The sequence below is a fragment of the Cucurbita pepo genome, chromosome LG02 (genome assembly GCF_002806865.2).
Source record: "Cucurbita pepo subsp. pepo cultivar mu-cu-16 chromosome LG02, ASM280686v2, whole genome shotgun sequence".
Lineage (NCBI taxonomy): Eukaryota > Viridiplantae > Streptophyta > Magnoliopsida > Cucurbitales > Cucurbitaceae > Cucurbita > Cucurbita pepo.
In genome coordinates, this window is record NC_036639.1 from 2,867,059 (window position 1) to 2,883,981 (window position 16,923).

A 16,923-nucleotide genomic window follows, 5' to 3' on the forward strand; every position below is an offset into this window, starting at 1 on the left:
GGGGGGGGGTTGGAGTTGAAAACCTAAGAGTGAAGCTTGGTTTTTTGTGGAGCTTGTTTCTTTCATGCCCTTCTATATGCTACATTTCGTAGAGAAGATTTGTGAGATTGACCATTCAGGAAAATTATCAAATTTTAATTTTATTACTTCCCATTTAAAACTAGAATGCCAATAAATACTGAAATTCTTGGGAAATGACTGGGCGGCCATATTCACTTTTCTCTGATTGCTTGGTTTTCAGTCAAGAGATAGATTGCTAAAGGCTTTAAGAGCTATGAATGCTGGAGATGCTGCAGATCAGGTTATCAGGCAGGTGGACAAAATGGTGAAGGCTGCAGATCGAGCTTCGCGTGATGCTTGGCTGAGCAAGGTAATTATTTACTGAGTATTGATGTGATCACTATTCTTTGTTGCTATATATGTTGCTTACTGCTTCCCTTTTCGTGTCTCAACATTAATATCTTTGACAATAAGGATGATCAATCATCAATTCAGCATAATGCATCAGTGGATCTAACAAGAAAAAGACCTAGGCTTCTGGACGATGAAGAACTTTCCAATGGCCGTGAGGTTTCCAAGCAAAGTCGTTTTGGTCCAGACGTTCACCTAATCTCCCCAAATCAAAAAGATGGTTCTCTGCAGAATGCCGTCTCTAATGGGACATCTGTTCCTACGTTAGATGTTGAATTAAGTCCAGCAGAGCAGATGATTGCCATGATTGGTGCCTTACTTGCTGAAGGGGAGCGAGGTGCAGAGTCGCTTGAAATTCTGATTTCAAATATTCATCCGGACTTGTTAGCTGATATTGTCATAACTAACATGAAGAACTTGCCCAAAGCATCCCCTCCTTTAACTAGGCATGGGGACTTGCCTGTAACTCGTCAAGGAAGTAGTCATGTGAAGGTTCTGGCACCATCAGCCCCATTAAGTTCTGTGCAAACTTCAGTTGCTACTGCACAAGTTCCTTTTTCTTTGGCCACCTCAGCTGGTTCAACTTTTGCTGAGTCTACTGTCAATAGTCTCCCTGTTGATTCTAAACGCGATCCGAGAAGGGTAATTTTAGCCAGCTGTGGTTGTGCATTGGTTTATGTCTCTGTCATTTTATGTCTGCCACTCTGCCTCTAAATCGATTTTTTTTTTTACTCACTCATGCAGGATCCCCGTCGGCTTGATCCTCGCCGTGGAGGAGTATCTTCTGCTTCTAGTGTGGAAGAGGAAAGTTCAAATATATCTGATATTGACAACTCCATATCTTTGGGAAAATCTGCTTCAGTTCCTGTTACTGCAACGATCGAGAATTCCTTGGTATCTCCTATAGCAAAAACAAAAGTTGAAGAAAAAATCGTAGAGACCCCATTCGACCTTGGAACAGACCAATTAACCCCCAAATCAAATTCTCCTGATAGAGCCAAGAAAGTCGAAACTATATTAGAAATTAGTGCCCCTCTGGATCCCATGCCTTCTGCTGTTGGAAAAGCTGATGATGGTTTAGTGGCAGTTAATTTGCTCGATGACTCAGCGCCAAAGAGGGATGATACACCATCTTCCATGGAATATGATCAGTATTCTCCATCAGTTACAAATGCAGCTGCATCTGAAGATACCTGCGAGGAATTGCCTCTGCTTCCACCATACGTTGACTTGACTCCAGAACAGCAAATAACTGTAAGAAATTTGGCAGCTGAAAAGATATTTGATTCATGCAAGAATTCCACTGGAGCAGATTGCAATCAGATACGCTTGGCAATAATTGCTCGATTGGTTGCTCAGGTGGGGGCAATATCTGATTGTTTCTTTATTATTTTTTATGTTTGTTCTCTCTATAACAACACAAACTTTAATTACTGTCAAAATTTTACAGTGCAATGAGTTTGGCGGGATTGAAGTTCAGCCACATTGTACATAAGGAAAATAACGGATTTCCATCTAGCTATTAGTGTGAATATAAGTAACTAGTAAGGAAGATGTATTCTTCAAGTTTTTGTTGAGGAAGCCAAGAGGCCTAAGTGTAATATACTCTATTATACATTTATATTATATAATTTTCATTAGATTCTTCCTTCCCCCTTCGTAACTCTCAAAGTAACCCTGATCGCACTCAAGCCACATTATTTCTCCTTTCAATATCTGCCTCTGGATTTTCATTTTACGAAATAAAGGTCGACGATTTGAGGGAGGGATCTGTATACCTAAGACTGACTGACAGCCTTTATTTTAAGGTTCATGCAAAGGAAAATGCAAGAACAAGGGATCAATCTGTGTAGTGCCACATTGGCACATTGTGTTCCTTTATAAGTGCATGAGGTATCATGAAATCGACTAATTTAATCAATGTCAACTTTGCATCTGTCAGACATATCTCTCACTTTAGGCCATAGTAATTTTTGTCAAAGTGACTCTTAATCAAGTTGGAGCAAAGAAATGAGATGGATTTGAACTTTGGTGGTTAGAACTCAACAAACTTTTTGGAGTTGCAAAAATTTTACTCAAAAAATATTCTATATTGTTTTATACTCTTCACAAACTCTGTATATCCTCATGACAGTTAAATTACCTCTACATTTCTGATGCACTTCGTTTTCGGTGGAATCACATGTTGAACGCATCTGGTTCATGATACATAATAATTGTCTCTGCCAATTTTAATATTACTGTTGTACTTTGTATCGCTCCATTTGATTACAGAAAGGGAGTACTGTGTTGAATCTTTGGCTTTTACTGTATGTTTGAAAGGCAATTGGGACGGGCTGCAGAGTTTTTTCTTACGTTGTCTTTCTTTGGACTAGGGATTCACAGGTTTTCTTTGTTCTGAGATAATTTATTGAAAATAATATCTTTGACAGACTATAAAATATATTGAATCTATGAGCTTATGTAATCCCAGGTTGAAGATAACAAGAACTTTGGTGATAGTATGAATGCAAAGTACGATATATTCGCGTCTATGTTTTTTTGGCTTTTGATTGGAATTGCTTGATAATATCACTTGTAATGCTTCGCATATGTGTTGCCAAGTCATACCTATTACTGCTGTTATAGTAAATGATGAATTTTGTTCTCTTATTTCTTTGTTGGTCCACTGGTGGTCCAAATGATGTGTGTGCTGCCACTGTACAATGGCATGGTTGTTAATTCCATTGGGAAAAGGCTGGATGTTAATTATTCGTTTTATGTACTCTAGATTTGTTTAACTCTTCTGTATTTTGATATCTCGGGCAATTAAAAATTATTTCCTTTCTCATCATAGGTTGATGCTGATGATGATATTGTTCGAATGTTGGAAAAACAAGTCGCTATTGATTACCAACAGCAAAAGGTATCAAATTTCATGAGTGTTATTCAGCATGGAATCAGGATTCATGTAATTTACTGAAGGCGTAGTCTTGTTTGATCAGTCAATCTCAGCTTGTTGGTTGACTTGATGATAGGCATAAATGACATTCAATCATGGATTCTTTTCCCTATAGTCTGTTATTTTAAAGTGCACGTGGTACTTTTGAGAGAAAAAAAATACATGTGGTTACATCAGAAAAGATTATTAAGATGTGATAACACTATGCATTGAATGTGTAAATGTTTCCATTTATCGACTTTCTTAATCGGTTATTACCAGTTTTCAAGATGCCAACAATTTTATTAGGTATATTTCCCTTTTCCATTGTTGATGGTTCTTTAATTTGAAAAATTGGGTTAGAGTATTGAAGTTCTTTCCGTCTCGACCAAATTCATAATATATAGTGTGTGCGTGTGTGTGTGTTTGTTTTTATCTTGTGGGCTGTTGGGTTTTTTCTTTTTGCTTATTTGGCCTATCAATGCACACCTCGAGTATTGTAGTCGTAGATTTTTCTTTGAAATCAACAAGATTATGTAGTTCATAGATTGGTCACATCACAATCTTCATTTTTACAAATATCATGTTTGCCCTGTTCATGATTGTTATAATTTTCCGGATTCTTATTAAATTTCATTGGCACATGAACTCGTGGTTGGTCTTGAGCATTCATCTCATTTTGATGAGTTCTTTCCAGGGGCACGAGCTTGCTTTGCATGTCTTATATCACCTACGTTCACTTGATATTCTGGATTCAGTTGAAAGCTCTTCTTTTGCTGTTTACGAGAAGTTTCTTCTAGTTGTGGTATGCCACTTTTCTGTCATTTCAGATTTTTTAATCCTTTTATCTGAAACTTCAGTTTCATTTTGACTTGTGAGTGATATAATTGCAATTTTTTATTGTAGGCTAAATCTTTGCTAGATTCTTTTCCAGCTTCAGACAAATCTTTTAGCAGACTTCTTGGTGAAGTTCCAACTTTGCCCAACTCTACATTGGAACTATTACGTAACCTTTGCTATTGTGATAATGATGACAACCTCGGGAATGATAGTCCTGATATTGACCGTGTCACTCAAGGCCTTGGCACTGTTTGGAATTTGATTGTGAAGCGGCCATATAGTCGGCAGGCTTGCTTAGATATTGCTCTAAAGGTAGACATTCTTGCAGTTGGATTATTTTTTATGTTTTCATTATTTGTGTCATCCTTGTCAATGATGACCCACATTTTCTTATAAGAAATGTAGATAGAGGTAGGTATTGGTGAATTCTTTTGCAGATGTTGTGTCTTTAAAATATTTCCTCAGATCTTTGTTGTATTCAAGTACAATCATTTTGATCATTAGTTCGCATGTACTTGCTAGCATCTAAATTAGGGTGCTAGAATATTTATTAATGAAGGAAGACTTCAGAGAAAGGCATGTTGACTAGTTTCTACGGTATCCCGATTCTTGGTGGGAGGGAAAATCAAAGGCCTACGGCTAGCTTGGAGGATATAGCCTTTTGGGTATCAAATATTGTCAAAGAATTGGATATCTAGAAGGACGTAGAATCCATTGCTGACTTAATTGGAGCTATTATAGGCTTTGGGAAGTAGGATTTCTTATTATCCCAAGTAGGTGACCATTGGGTTTGAACCAATTTCCCCAATATCTGTTTACTTTCGTTTTTCTGTTTCCTAAAGCCAGGCTAACCCATGGACCGACTTTTAAACACTCGATCAGTGAATTATGAAAGAATGTTGATGTGTCATGGGGATGGAGAGCATTTGTATTATCCCTATATGTGTATGCTTGTGTTTATAGCAATCAAATGTGTGTTTTATTACTCTATGTTATCTCACATTGTAATTTGATGACAGTGTGCTATGCATTCAGAAGTTAAGGTTCGAGCAACAGCTATTAGACTGGTATGGCAAAGCAACCTTTGTTCCTGCCAACAGATGTTCTTGTCTGTTGGCTGGGTTTCCAATTGAAATAAGTGCTTATAGTTTTGACATTATTTACTTTGTTTGATGAGTATGTTGTTTTCATTGTTTCATTGTTCATTAGGTGGCAAACAAACTCTACCGGTTAAGTTACATTTCAGATAGGATTGAGCAGCATGCAACAAACATGTTCCTGTCTGCAGTAGACGATGGAGATAGGACAGATGTAGTGCCTTCACCATGTGTATCAATTGAACAAAGAGCTGCAGCAGAGGTCTGTTAGATTTGTTTCTTTCGTTTGATCCCACGCCCAAAGATTAAAAACGATCCCTGTGCCAAAAGTCGAATGAGACTAGAATCGAGCAGGATATTCATTATCTCTAACTTTTGTCTTTAGACTCTAATGGGCGTAATGAATCCAGTTTACTTTAAATTGACTGCCATGTTTGGACATCTCCTATGAGTTTATCCCCTTTGATAATTTCCTCATGAGCTGGGGTCGGGATACAGAAATTGTTCTTTGTCGGTGTTTTCTTTTCCAGATTGCCTTCTTCAAATGATAACACAATGAAGCAATTTTTAGTTTTTCACAACAAGAGGATAAACTGTTTGATTGTGCGTTATTGATGCTTTCCCTTACCATGGCGAAAACTGTTTTCTAGGGGGAGAGTCAGGAAACATCCGTCTGCGGTTCTCAAGTTTCAGATCCTGGAACCTCAGAAAACGATTCCATGAGGAGTTCACAACCTACAGTTCGTGGCAGTTCAACCTCGTCACTTTCAGAAGCCGAAAGACATATTTCTCTTCTTTTTGCTTTATGCGTGAAGGTTCCCAATCTTCTATGACAGTGTTAATGTTGATAGTTATGACACGTTGCCTCCCCAAATTAATTTGATACGATATAGTCGTTTTCGTGCAGAAACCTCGTCTTCTTCAGTTTGTATTTGATGCTTATGGACAGGCTTCTAGATCAGTGAAAGAGGTCCTTTCTTCTTCTTCTTCCTCTTCCTTTTTTCTTTTGTTTTGTTTGCTTTTTTTTCTTTTAATTTTATTATTATTTAAATCATGGTATTCCCGTTACGCAAATCAATGAACAAGTATTTTTGTATCAAAACTAAACTGTTACAGGAAGTGGTACTGAATTATGTCTGCATCTTATTATTATTTGAATCAGGCCGTTCATGAACATATCCCTAATCTTATTACGGCCTTAGGGTCATCTGATTCTGAATTGCTTAGAATAATATCAGATCCGCCTCAAGGAAGTGAACATCTTTTAGCATTGGTATGTCTTCTTTTATTCCTGTAAACTTGTCTTTGTGGAACAAGAAGTAATTGAACCTCAAACAGTTTACCTTTTTATTTATTATTTATTTGATAGATTTCCTGTTAATTTATTGTTTACTGGCCAGGTACTACAGGTGCTAACTCGAGAGACAACGCCTTCTTCTGATTTGATCGCAACTGTTAAACATTTATATGAAACTAAACTCAAGGTTAGAAAAATATTTATTTTTCTATTCTATCCAGTGTAAAAAATATATATATAAATATTTGATCCGGATTTCCTTTGTTCACTCCAGGACGTGACAATTCTCATTCCAATGTTGCCCTCACTTTCCAAAAATGAGGTCTCCCTCTCTCTCTGCTTTGTATTTTGTGTGTTCTTTTCCTATTGTAGAGAAGAATGTCCAAATAACGATGTCTGAAGCTTGTCTCGTTTATAATGGTCAACCTATTTCTAGATGTGTAGAATGTGTAGTCTATTGACATGGCTCATGAAGCTGTGCATTTGAATGAGCTTGTGGGTTGTGTTGTAGGTTGACTCAACACAATTTTTAGATTGGATTTGACAAAACTTCTATCACCTATAATTGAGATCAATTGAATTCTACAATTCATACCCTTGATTCATTTTCTTGTAAAGTGTTTTTTTTTTTGGTGGGTAGTAATCTTTGTCAATCAGTGATACAATTTACCACGGACACCCTTTTAATCAATAAAGTATTCTCTTCATTGCCCTCTAATCTCAACGACAAAATTCAAATAATAAACAGAGAAATTTTTTGCACAATTTCCAATCAGATCTTTGTTGATTTGTTCTTATTCATTCTGAGGTACCAGGTTTTACCTATTTTTCCTCGATTGGTGGATCTTCCATTGGAGAAGTTTCAGAGAGCGTTGGCTCACATATTACAGGTATCTAGAATACTGCAAACGCGTACTTACAATATTGTTGGTTTGTTGCCATTAATATGAATCGAGTAGAATAGAGAAATCTTGTGCATATTTGTAAGATTTGTGGCACATGGTAGGGTAATCTTTCAATGTATTCTTTTGAATATTTAGTTGAATTTGATTGTTGTTTATTCTAAATATAATGCTAACAGGTCTTTTTCATTCCTTTCAGGGTTCAGCACATACACGTCCAGCTTTAACACCTGTTGAAGTATTGATTGCCATCCACAACATAATTCCTGAAAAAGATGGCCTTGCATTAAAGAAGGTATTTTTGCTATCTTTTGCAAATATGTATTCGTTAATCATAGAGTTTCAAACATTTTATCCTTCAAAATTTCAATTATCAAAATAAATAATATAGGTTATAGAATTGGTCCAGATAACTGGGCTGGATATGTTGTTGAGGATTATTAGAAGTGAGTCCCACATTGGTTAATTTAGTGGAAGATCATGGGTTTATAAGTGGGAAATACTATCTCCATTGGTACGAGGCCTTTTGGGGAAGCCCAAAGCAAAGCCATGAGAGTTTATGCTCAAAGTAGACAATATCATACCATTGTGGAGATCCGTGATTCCTAACGTATGTCAATATATGTACTTCCCTTCGCATTCAGCTCTTGTGCTTATTGAAAAAAAAAAATAATAGCAAAAACTATGTTGAAACAGTTGAAACAATTACCAGCTCACATTTTCTACAGTTAAATATGTGCATTTTTTTGGATTATGTATGTTCAAGCATCCAACCCTTCGTAGGTTTCTGAACTGGTTTCCACTTATACCCTAATGTTTACTGCATCAATGAATACTAGTTTATGACTTTCTGGGTTTTTTTTTTGTTTTATAGATAACGGATGCTTGTTCAGCATGTTTTGAGCAACGTACAGTTTTCACTCACCAGGTTTTAGCAAAAGCCTTGGGCCACATGGTATGTTAATAAAGTCTAGGATCATCACTTTTATATTTTTAATTTGGTATTGTAATAACACTAATCTTTTCAGGTTGAACAAACCCCACTTCCTCTTCTCTTCATGAGAACTGTGATTCAGGCAATTGATGCTTTTCCTACTCTGGTAAGTTTTTTTTTTTTTTTTTTTTTTTTTTTTTTTTTTTGGGTAAACAAGAACCAACTTCTAAGTGATATAATGAGGATGATTAAAAGTTTAGAGATACAAGCTTTGGAGTGAAAAAGAAAAATTGAAAAATAGCAAAGACAACCATCTAAAGAACAACCATGAGCAAGAACTTTTCATAGATCTAACTCGTGTGCATCATTGAACTTTTGTTTATATTGGAGAAGAACCTCTGATTTCTTTAGAAGATATTCTACTTTGCAAAGAACTATTTATGATAAATTAATTCCAGCTTCCCATCAAGTTGTGCAATCCAAACCAAAAGTTTATCCATAGAAGCAGATTTTGATTCCATAAAAGGAAGATTCAGTATGCAAGACACAAGGAATGCACTAGAAGATTATTTACTATTTCCGTGTTTTCTGATATTAGGGAATATTTTCATGGAGCTATTATATATTGCCTTTTGGACTGAGTTTTTGCATTGTCATTGATTCTAGAGTTTGGGGTACTAAGTGAGGTGGAAAGAGACTCGAATTGTGAGATCCCACATCGGTTAGAGAGGGGAACGAAGCATTTCTTATAAGGATGTGGAAAGCTCTCCCTAACAGACGTGTTTTAAAACCTTGAGGGGAAGCTCGAAAGGGAAAGCCCAAAGAGGACAATATCAGCTAGTTGTGGGTTTGGGCTGTTACATTATTGTACCACTAAATGCATGGACCGACCTGGTGAAAAATGCAATCAAAGTTAAAAAAAAAAAAATTGAGACCTTGACACTATTTTGCTCTAGGTGTGACTGGTCGTTATATTTGTTGCTTATGGAAATCACATATCTATTCTTCATGCTCCTTTCTTTTTTGTTCCTATAATACATCTTATACAGCTTTGTGCTTGAAATAAAATTAATTGTTAAAATCACGGTTTACTTATTTGGATGACCATGGTTTCTTTTTCAGGTTGATTTTGTTATGGAGATACTTTCCAAACTTGTAAACAGACAGGTACCTTTGGTAACAACTTATGTTTTCCACATCTAATGAAAGAAAAATAAATAAAAATATAAATGAAGCTCTGCTGTCTTAAACTTTGGTCCTCCAAATCTAATTCTCGGTGCTCACATGGACCGTGCTGCTACGTTGTCTTTCGAATCCAGGTCTGGAGGATGCCGAAACTGTGGTTTGGTTTTTTGAAATGTGCATTTCAGACGCAGCCTCATTCCTTTCGAGTACTATTACAGGTCTCATGATGTCATCAATTTGATATGGATATCTTTCTCTTATACTTGGTGTTCTTTATGTTCCTAAATAAATTTGTTTTTTGTAGTTGCCACCGCCACAACTTGAAAATGCTTTGAACAAATATGCTAACCTTAAAGGTCCTCTTGCTGCTTATGCCAGCCAGCCCAGCACAAAATCTACTCTCTCTAGGTACGTTCTCTTGATCTTGTACGTCATTTTTACCTGTTTTTTTGCTAGCTTTATTCCCTATATTGGCAAATCTTTCCAGAATACTTCCCTTGTGTCTACATTTTATTTAAAGAACAAATGCTTGGGCTTTCTGCAACAGTGAGGTGATACAGAAAACTATAGTCGATTTGATAACGGTTTTGTGTTTTTGTTTCTGGCTTCGGGATTTATGCTTGTTTCCTTTCAATTTCATTACTACGATTTTCGTCTTTGTTTATGAAGTTTTGGTCGAATTTCAAAAACAAAAATATATTTTGGTTTTTCAAAACTTGGATTGGATTTTGAAAATATGTTTAGGAAATAGATAACAAAAACGACTAAAGGGCCCTCCAATGTCAATCTTAAAGTATTTCACCTGTTTCTGCAATGCTTTTAAGCTAATGATTTGTAGTTTTTCGAGTTCTTGTTTTGCTGATCCCAAGAAGTAAAACTTCTAAAACGCTGGATGGTATAATGGCCTTGTGATGGTGTTGAATTTGGCATACAAGATTTCGATGTTCGGAATTTAGAAATTCCTCTCAATAATGTCACGAACCTCATTTTTCGTTAATGAAACCCTTCGAACTAACTAAGCATCTAGGCATTTTGGATGTCTACCATACTCTCGGACTTGTAACTTGCTGCTTTATTCTTGGGACTTGCGATAAACTTTAGAAAAATTTTGATAGACTACCCCTCTCCCTGAAAGAGATATCCCAAGACTATGCTATTTTTTATGGATCAGTTTAGAAATCTTGTTTTAGTAAATCTGGGAACACTAAATTTTTGCAGACCGATGCTCGTAGTTCTGGGTCTTGAAAACGAAAGGCATTTGTAGCAACTGCATTCTGTTCATCTTGTAAAGTTAGGACGAATATCATTGGTTCGCATATCAACTCCGGAGTGGTGAACGAGTGAGCCTCGAGAACTTGAGAATCGACTAATCAGCTCTTTGGAGGAGTACGAGGCGACTTCTCTGCAATCATGGTCCCAATCAGCTTTGTCAATCATCCCGTGGAACCTCGATTGCTTCGACTATGTAACCCACCGCAGACAATCCATTTGAAATCCTTGATTATCGGTCTGTGCAGCGGCATGTGAACCCAGTGATTTGTGTCCAGAGATGATTCAAAAGAGTCCAGCTTTGTACCTCACCAACAGCCATCCCCATATAAAATGAGGGGAAGGAAATGCTGATTCTGCGTAGGTGTACATACATATCTGCATTAAGGAGTTCTTAGAAATGTCATGTTTTTTTTCCATTTAGTTCGTTCAAGATTTTGACATTTTATGTACATTAGTTCAGTTTAGTCGGGTAGCTCGTATTCGAACTTCTTGTAACGGACGCTGCCCGGTACGTAAGCTTGGTGACAGATAGTTCCCTGTACTATATAATAGCCTTTGACTGTAACCAATTTTTTTCTGTTCCACCATTTAATTCAGTATGGTTTCCAAGCTTATTCTTTGAATGGCGTTTCATTTCTTATGCAGATTTAAACAGATTGAAAATGTGTTGTGATTTTATTGGAATTCTCCTTTTCAGTCTGATATTTGATTGAAAATGCAGATTTCTTGATTTTATACTATGAAAAATAAAAATTAATAAAAAAAACTAAACTTCCATCTATTTTTTATTTTTAATTATTTAATAATTATTTAACATTAAATAAAATCTAGTTTTAATTATCTAAAAAAAAGTTCAAATTCTAAGGTAATAATTTGTATATAGCTTATGCATTATAAACATATTTTTCATATGTTTACTTGTGAACAAAATGAAAAAATTAAGTTTTATTTTTGTGATAAACATGTTTAAACCTTAATTAATTGGTTATCTAAATTGAGATATATTTTATTGAGGAAAAACTCATTTTGACGGACAAAAAGAGACTCCTTCGTGCACAAATAGTGTATAACTATAGAGAGCTGTGGTTAGATGTTGACCAACAGAAAGCACAAGAGAAAGAAAGATGCACAAATGAAAGACAAAAAGCGACTTCATAAAAAGCAAGCAAAGCGCCTAACGGACGACAAACTTGACTCGAGAGGACAACCACCCTGAAAAATAACCATTGTAACCGTTTCCGTTGTTCTACTACCGGATATTCACCCACCCAATAGTGTCTTTTAACTTTACTCAAGTGGCTTCAGTAACATATGTACATATCACCATCTGTATATTCAAACCCATAGCACTCTTCTTTTAGACCATTAACAACAAATTAACATAACTTTTTTAAGTTTTAGAATGAAAATAAACATAAAATTTTGCTATATATCCCACAAGAAGACATTCTCTCTTTTGTGAATTCATCTCATCATTTTGAGAACCACACAGAATTCTACAACAATTCCTCACCCTATGGCCATATACGAAACTAAGATCAATCACAATATCTAAATATGAGAAACATTTAGAAGGTTTAATCTCCAGTCTCACAATTTATAAAACTAATCTATCAATCCATCGTCATTCTTTTACTGCAGTTGAAAGTTTCCTTCTCACACAAACTCCAAAATTAAGCTCCAATTCGTTTAAGAGTCTATTTGAAATGACTTTTCAAGTGTTCAAAAAGACTATTTTAACGCCACCCAAAACTTAACTTTTTTTAAGCACTTATAAAGTCATTTCAAATAGACCTTCAACCTTGTACTCGAAGCTAATCATAACACCCACCCTACTCTGGGGACGGGGCTTCCCTCCTGGAACAAGACTTGCCTTCCATTAGGAAGATGGATTTATCCTATCATGGGAGGGGGAGGGGAGGCAGGGAGGGGAACCCTTTTGCTGGTGGAACGTGTGGCCAAAATCAAAAAGTTGAAAAAACAGGACTTTGGCAAAATTTGAGAAATGGTGTGCTGAAACAGTGAGGGTGATGGGGAATAGTAATGTTGCAAACTAACTGTCTTACCCTTAGCAGAAAGTGGCCTTACTTGATTTGGCCCCATCGACTCAGTCACCGGCCGGTTTTACAACAAATACAGAGTTTAGATATACAATAGTCCCTGCCCCCACACTATTTGGAAGGTTTTGCTGTAACAATTGAAGATTCAAAAAATTAAAAAACTCTCTAACGTAAGCACTAAAACTCTACAACTAAACGAAACTCATTTCTTTTAAAGAATATGCAAGAAAAATCTTACAAGTAAAAATGATAAACTCGTATTTCTCTGTGTTGAAAGCCAAGCTAGCCATGGATCTCTTCACCACCAACAGCGCCAATTAAAGCAAATGATCCAATCGGAAGTCAAAAGCCACCAAAATTCAGATTTAGATCAAACTGCCATCCAAAAAATATGGGATCTATGTCATTTGTATTTCAACTTCGTTTGAAATTAACCGATGATGAACTTAAATGAACTTCAGGAGTCCAGAAAGTGACGAAGCTATATGTATTTTAATATCAGATAAAACATAGTTTCTTTTCCAATCTCATTTTACACCCTAAATTCTACAATGGTAGACAAAAAAGTTGCAAGAGCCTGTTTGCCTAAAGAAGATGTTACCTGTATCAAATTCTAAGCTTCAAACTGCAATGGCAAAGTTTAATCACTTAATTGGCAGGACATAATCAAGATTCTTCTGAAACACCCAACCGCTGGGATAAAAAGAATTAGGAAATTCCAAATGAAGATGCCAATTCATTACTTTTGAACAGCCAGTAGGCACACCTTCCATTTGACTTTCATCTTCGACTACTTGCTCTATGAATGTAGTCTCCTGTCAAAAAGAAAAAGACGGCAAGCAATGAAATTATAGCACTGCATACATGCGAATGAAAGCTTCAAAAACTGTGGGAAAGGCACATAATATAGTACCTGAAAACCCTCCTTCACAGTGTCCAACTGTCGAATGGGTTTTGAAGTAGGGCGTCTCCATCTCTTTGGGTCCCACAGGATGGTGCTGTTGAAAGCAAACCCGGACATATCAACATGAAATCTCCTAAGCCTCTTACTTTTCTCATTGGTGTGCCATCCAATTACTTGACTTCCATTGCATACAGGACCTTCCAGAATCGCTTTATTTTTGTTTTGTGTAAGCATAGCAACGGGCCAAGTGCCAAAGCGACTGCAAGATGAGCATACTAAGATTAGAAGTCTTCAAAGTAAACAGAATTTTAACAGTTTAAACTAGCAATCTTCGTCATGTAGAGAAAACATGAATGTAATTTTGGTATGGAAACAATTTGATTTCTAAGATAAAAGGTTGTCTCTCAAAAGAAAACCCAACTCAAACTATCAAATAAAAGAAAGAAGAGTTGAGTATTATATCGGAAAGGAATCTAAAATATGACAGAGCTTTCCTAACTAGTAACACCTCCTCAAGAAAAAACAGCATGAATGTAGCTTTTCTTCGGATCTAAACCATTTTCAAATGGAAGCTAATGAAAAAGTGAAGTGATGTGACAGGAAGGGCTAAAAAGAGCCATATTATAGAAACTCATATGACGCAATCAAGATCGAGGGACTATAACACGGACTTCTAATGAAAAGACATAGCATTAGCAAGTGATATCGTACAAAGTTTGACTCATGAAAAGGAAAGATCACGAATTAGCCTCTTGAAAGTTCTGTCATTGGTAAAAGAACACCGCCAACAAGGTGGTTATTAATCTTTGTCGCTGACGCTCAAGAATTCAGTCAATTTAGATGTAGCCAGAAATGATAAGGATGACCACATAATTACACAAAATTAGTTGCGCAGCCCAGGGCGGGTAGGAATATATAGGTGCGAAATTATATGCACTATTTTCTCAGCTAAAAAACTGCCACCATGACGAAGGCAATAAAAACGCACCATGTAACCAAGAATACACAAAAAAAGAATTAAAATTAGACGAGCAAATGCAATAATGATCGAAACGGATGGATCAAGTAGTCCTCAATTTTGAATGCAACAGAAAAATTGAACACAAAACGTGCAAACAGTAGATAGAAAGAATATCCAACATTTAATTAAACGATCCGTAAATTCATCAGGATTGATTTCAATTACCTAATGTCTCTCATGCTATCGAACAACTCCAGCGAATATATGTTGTCATCATCCGCAAAGTAAACGATTCCATCAAGCTTGTGATGTTCAATGTGTTGCAATGCCACGTTCCTTTGATGAACTCCTCTATCCTTCACGTCCGTCATGTTCTTAGTGCAAACCAAATGCCTGTACATAACCCCCGTTTTCCGCAATATCTCGGCAGTCTCCATCGAGGCTGAATTCATCTCCACCACAATCCATAACAATGGAGGATTCGCAAGCTTCAGCGCCTGACCCAACCTATTCAGGAAATAGGCTTGAAGTGGACGATTATAAGTCGGCGTCACCACAATCAACTGTCTCTTCGGCACTGAAGTGAGAGACAAATTCACTTCCGGAGATGGCTTGACCGACAAATTAACTGAATCGACAACTGAATCTTCTCGCCAAACCAGACCATGAGTATCTTTCTCAAACTGCGCATTAACATGCGGCGGCTTGATCTCAAACGAGAAGTCATGCCTACGTATATCGTCGCCATCATGGCCAAACGGCATCATACCTAGCAAGAAGCCAAGCAAGAAAAACACACAGCATCTAAAGAATGCTCTTCGCCAAACATTGCTACCTTTCCTCGGAGGATGCCTGAGCAAGAAAGCTCCAGATATAAATCTCCGCACTCCGACGGCAAAAGAAGAGAAAGTAGACGAGTATTTAGCATTCGAAAGAAGCTTCGAGGATGGCGAAGAAGTTGAAAACGGGATTCCGTTAGGATACACCCGATCGGGATACGCCGGCGACAAAGTCCTCCGAATCGACGCCATTAAGCAATCAAAACAGAAGCAAATCTCAGTAGCACTACATGAATCTAAACATTTTACTGAAAATTAAAGCTCTGAAGTCCAGTACAACGAAGCAATCGAACGAATCGGGAAGATGAGAAACAGAGCAGAGTTAATTAGAAAAAACAACAGATTAACAGAGAAAATGAGAGGAAAAGAATCAACAAAGGAACAGAAATTAGCGCAATGAGAAGAGAAATCCGAAACGAAAGGCAGTTGTCGGAGAGAGATTGGGTTTAGGTTTTTGCAGAAATTTAGGCGACGAGATAATTTGACGAAGAAATTACGGGCAGGCGCTGGCGGCCAAGATCTAGCGGGAGTTTCTTTTGTGGGCAGAGCTTGCGCGTACAGCTCCCGATGGGCAATGGCTTTCTTCATTAAAAGCTACGCGTTGTGGGCCATTGGATCATTAACACGTGGCCATCTCTGAAACATCTCTAATTTCGGCCCTTGGATCATTACCCTCTCACAATTGTAGGATGTTATCCACTTTTGCAAAAAAAATCAAATTTTAATATTACAGCTTCGTTTTTAACTTAAATATTATAATTAAAGTCTGGAAGTAATAATATTATTTATTTTTATATATAAAAAAAAATAGAGACGATGAAAAAAATTAAGTAGAGACGGAGACGGGGAATATTTTGATCTATTGAATATTTTGTCCTATTGAATTTTACTGACATCAGGATCTTACTAATTACTTACCCGTAACTTAAATTATTATTTAATTATGGTTGACTAATGATTAATTAGTTAATTTATAGTCACACAGTTCGTTAATTACCTTATAGTTACTTTAAATCTCAGCATAAGATTACAATATTAAACCCCACAAATTTGACCTACTTAGTACATTGTATTTAAATTTACACGTGAACAACGTGTTAAAAAATTATATATTAATTTAATAAATTAATGTTTGTAGAATAATTGGGCATGGAAAAAAGAATGAAAGTTTGGTGAGTTATTATTATTATTTCCTATAAATAATTAATTGGAAAAAAAAAATGTTTTTCATTGTAAATTTGTGGGATGAAAACGACAACCAATTTAATGTTTCAAATAAATTTCTTAATAAATATTGTATA

At 36.3% G+C, this 16,923-nt stretch overlaps 2 protein-coding genes across 4 annotated transcripts in view; one reads left to right on the forward strand and one right to left on the reverse strand.

Annotated features, from left to right (window-relative positions):
- LOC111788650 (symplekin) overlaps window positions 1-11,467 on the forward strand; it is a 22,000-nt gene extending 10,533 nt beyond the window's left edge. The window contains exons 7-27 of one of the 2 annotated variants that reach the window (XM_023669073.1): window positions 242-370; window positions 475-1,053; window positions 1,156-1,770; window positions 3,248-3,316; window positions 4,029-4,136; window positions 4,238-4,483; window positions 5,191-5,238; window positions 5,381-5,530; window positions 5,919-6,083; window positions 6,176-6,238; window positions 6,431-6,541; window positions 6,669-6,752; window positions 6,840-6,887; window positions 7,381-7,455; window positions 7,667-7,762; window positions 8,342-8,422; window positions 8,496-8,567; window positions 9,524-9,568; window positions 9,721-9,804; window positions 9,891-9,994; window positions 10,805-11,467. In XM_023669073.1, coding sequence (XP_023524841.1) covers window positions 242-370; window positions 475-1,053; window positions 1,156-1,770; window positions 3,248-3,316; window positions 4,029-4,136; window positions 4,238-4,483; window positions 5,191-5,238; window positions 5,381-5,530; window positions 5,919-6,083; window positions 6,176-6,238; window positions 6,431-6,541; window positions 6,669-6,752; window positions 6,840-6,887; window positions 7,381-7,455; window positions 7,667-7,762; window positions 8,342-8,422; window positions 8,496-8,567; window positions 9,524-9,568; window positions 9,721-9,804; window positions 9,891-9,994; window positions 10,805-10,850 — 3,018 coding nt within the window. In that variant the 3' untranslated portion in view covers window positions 10,851-11,467. Of the gene's footprint in view, window positions 1-241; window positions 371-474; window positions 1,054-1,155; window positions 1,771-1,861; window positions 2,052-3,247; window positions 3,317-4,028; window positions 4,137-4,237; window positions 4,484-5,190; window positions 5,239-5,380; window positions 5,531-5,918; window positions 6,084-6,175; window positions 6,239-6,430; window positions 6,542-6,668; window positions 6,753-6,839; window positions 6,888-7,380; window positions 7,456-7,666; window positions 7,763-8,341; window positions 8,423-8,495; window positions 8,568-9,523; window positions 9,569-9,720; window positions 9,805-9,890; window positions 9,995-10,804 lie in introns of those variants that run through there. The other variant, XM_023669074.1, reaches the window with a different exon arrangement.
- Window positions 11,468-12,267: 800 nt separating this feature from the next.
- LOC111788652 (probable beta-1,4-xylosyltransferase IRX9H) lies at window positions 12,268-16,170 on the reverse strand. 2 transcript variants are annotated; one of them, XR_002814188.1, is made up of 5 exons: window positions 15,009-16,170; window positions 13,832-14,081; window positions 13,520-13,733; window positions 13,157-13,293; window positions 12,268-13,046 (listed from the first exon to the last, which is right to left on the reverse strand). XR_002814188.1 is itself a non-coding variant. In XM_023669078.1 (4 exons), the coding sequence occupies exons 1-3, from the start codon at window positions 15,812-15,814 to the stop codon at window positions 13,563-13,565; spliced, it is 1,227 nt and encodes a 408-aa protein (XP_023524846.1). In that variant the 5' UTR covers window positions 15,815-16,170; the 3' UTR covers window positions 12,268-13,293; window positions 13,520-13,562. The 2 variants fall into 2 exon arrangements, 1 of the variants encoding a protein (XP_023524846.1); XM_023669078.1 differs by having other exon boundaries at window positions 12,268-13,293.
- Between the last annotated feature and the right edge of the window lie 753 nt (window positions 16,171-16,923).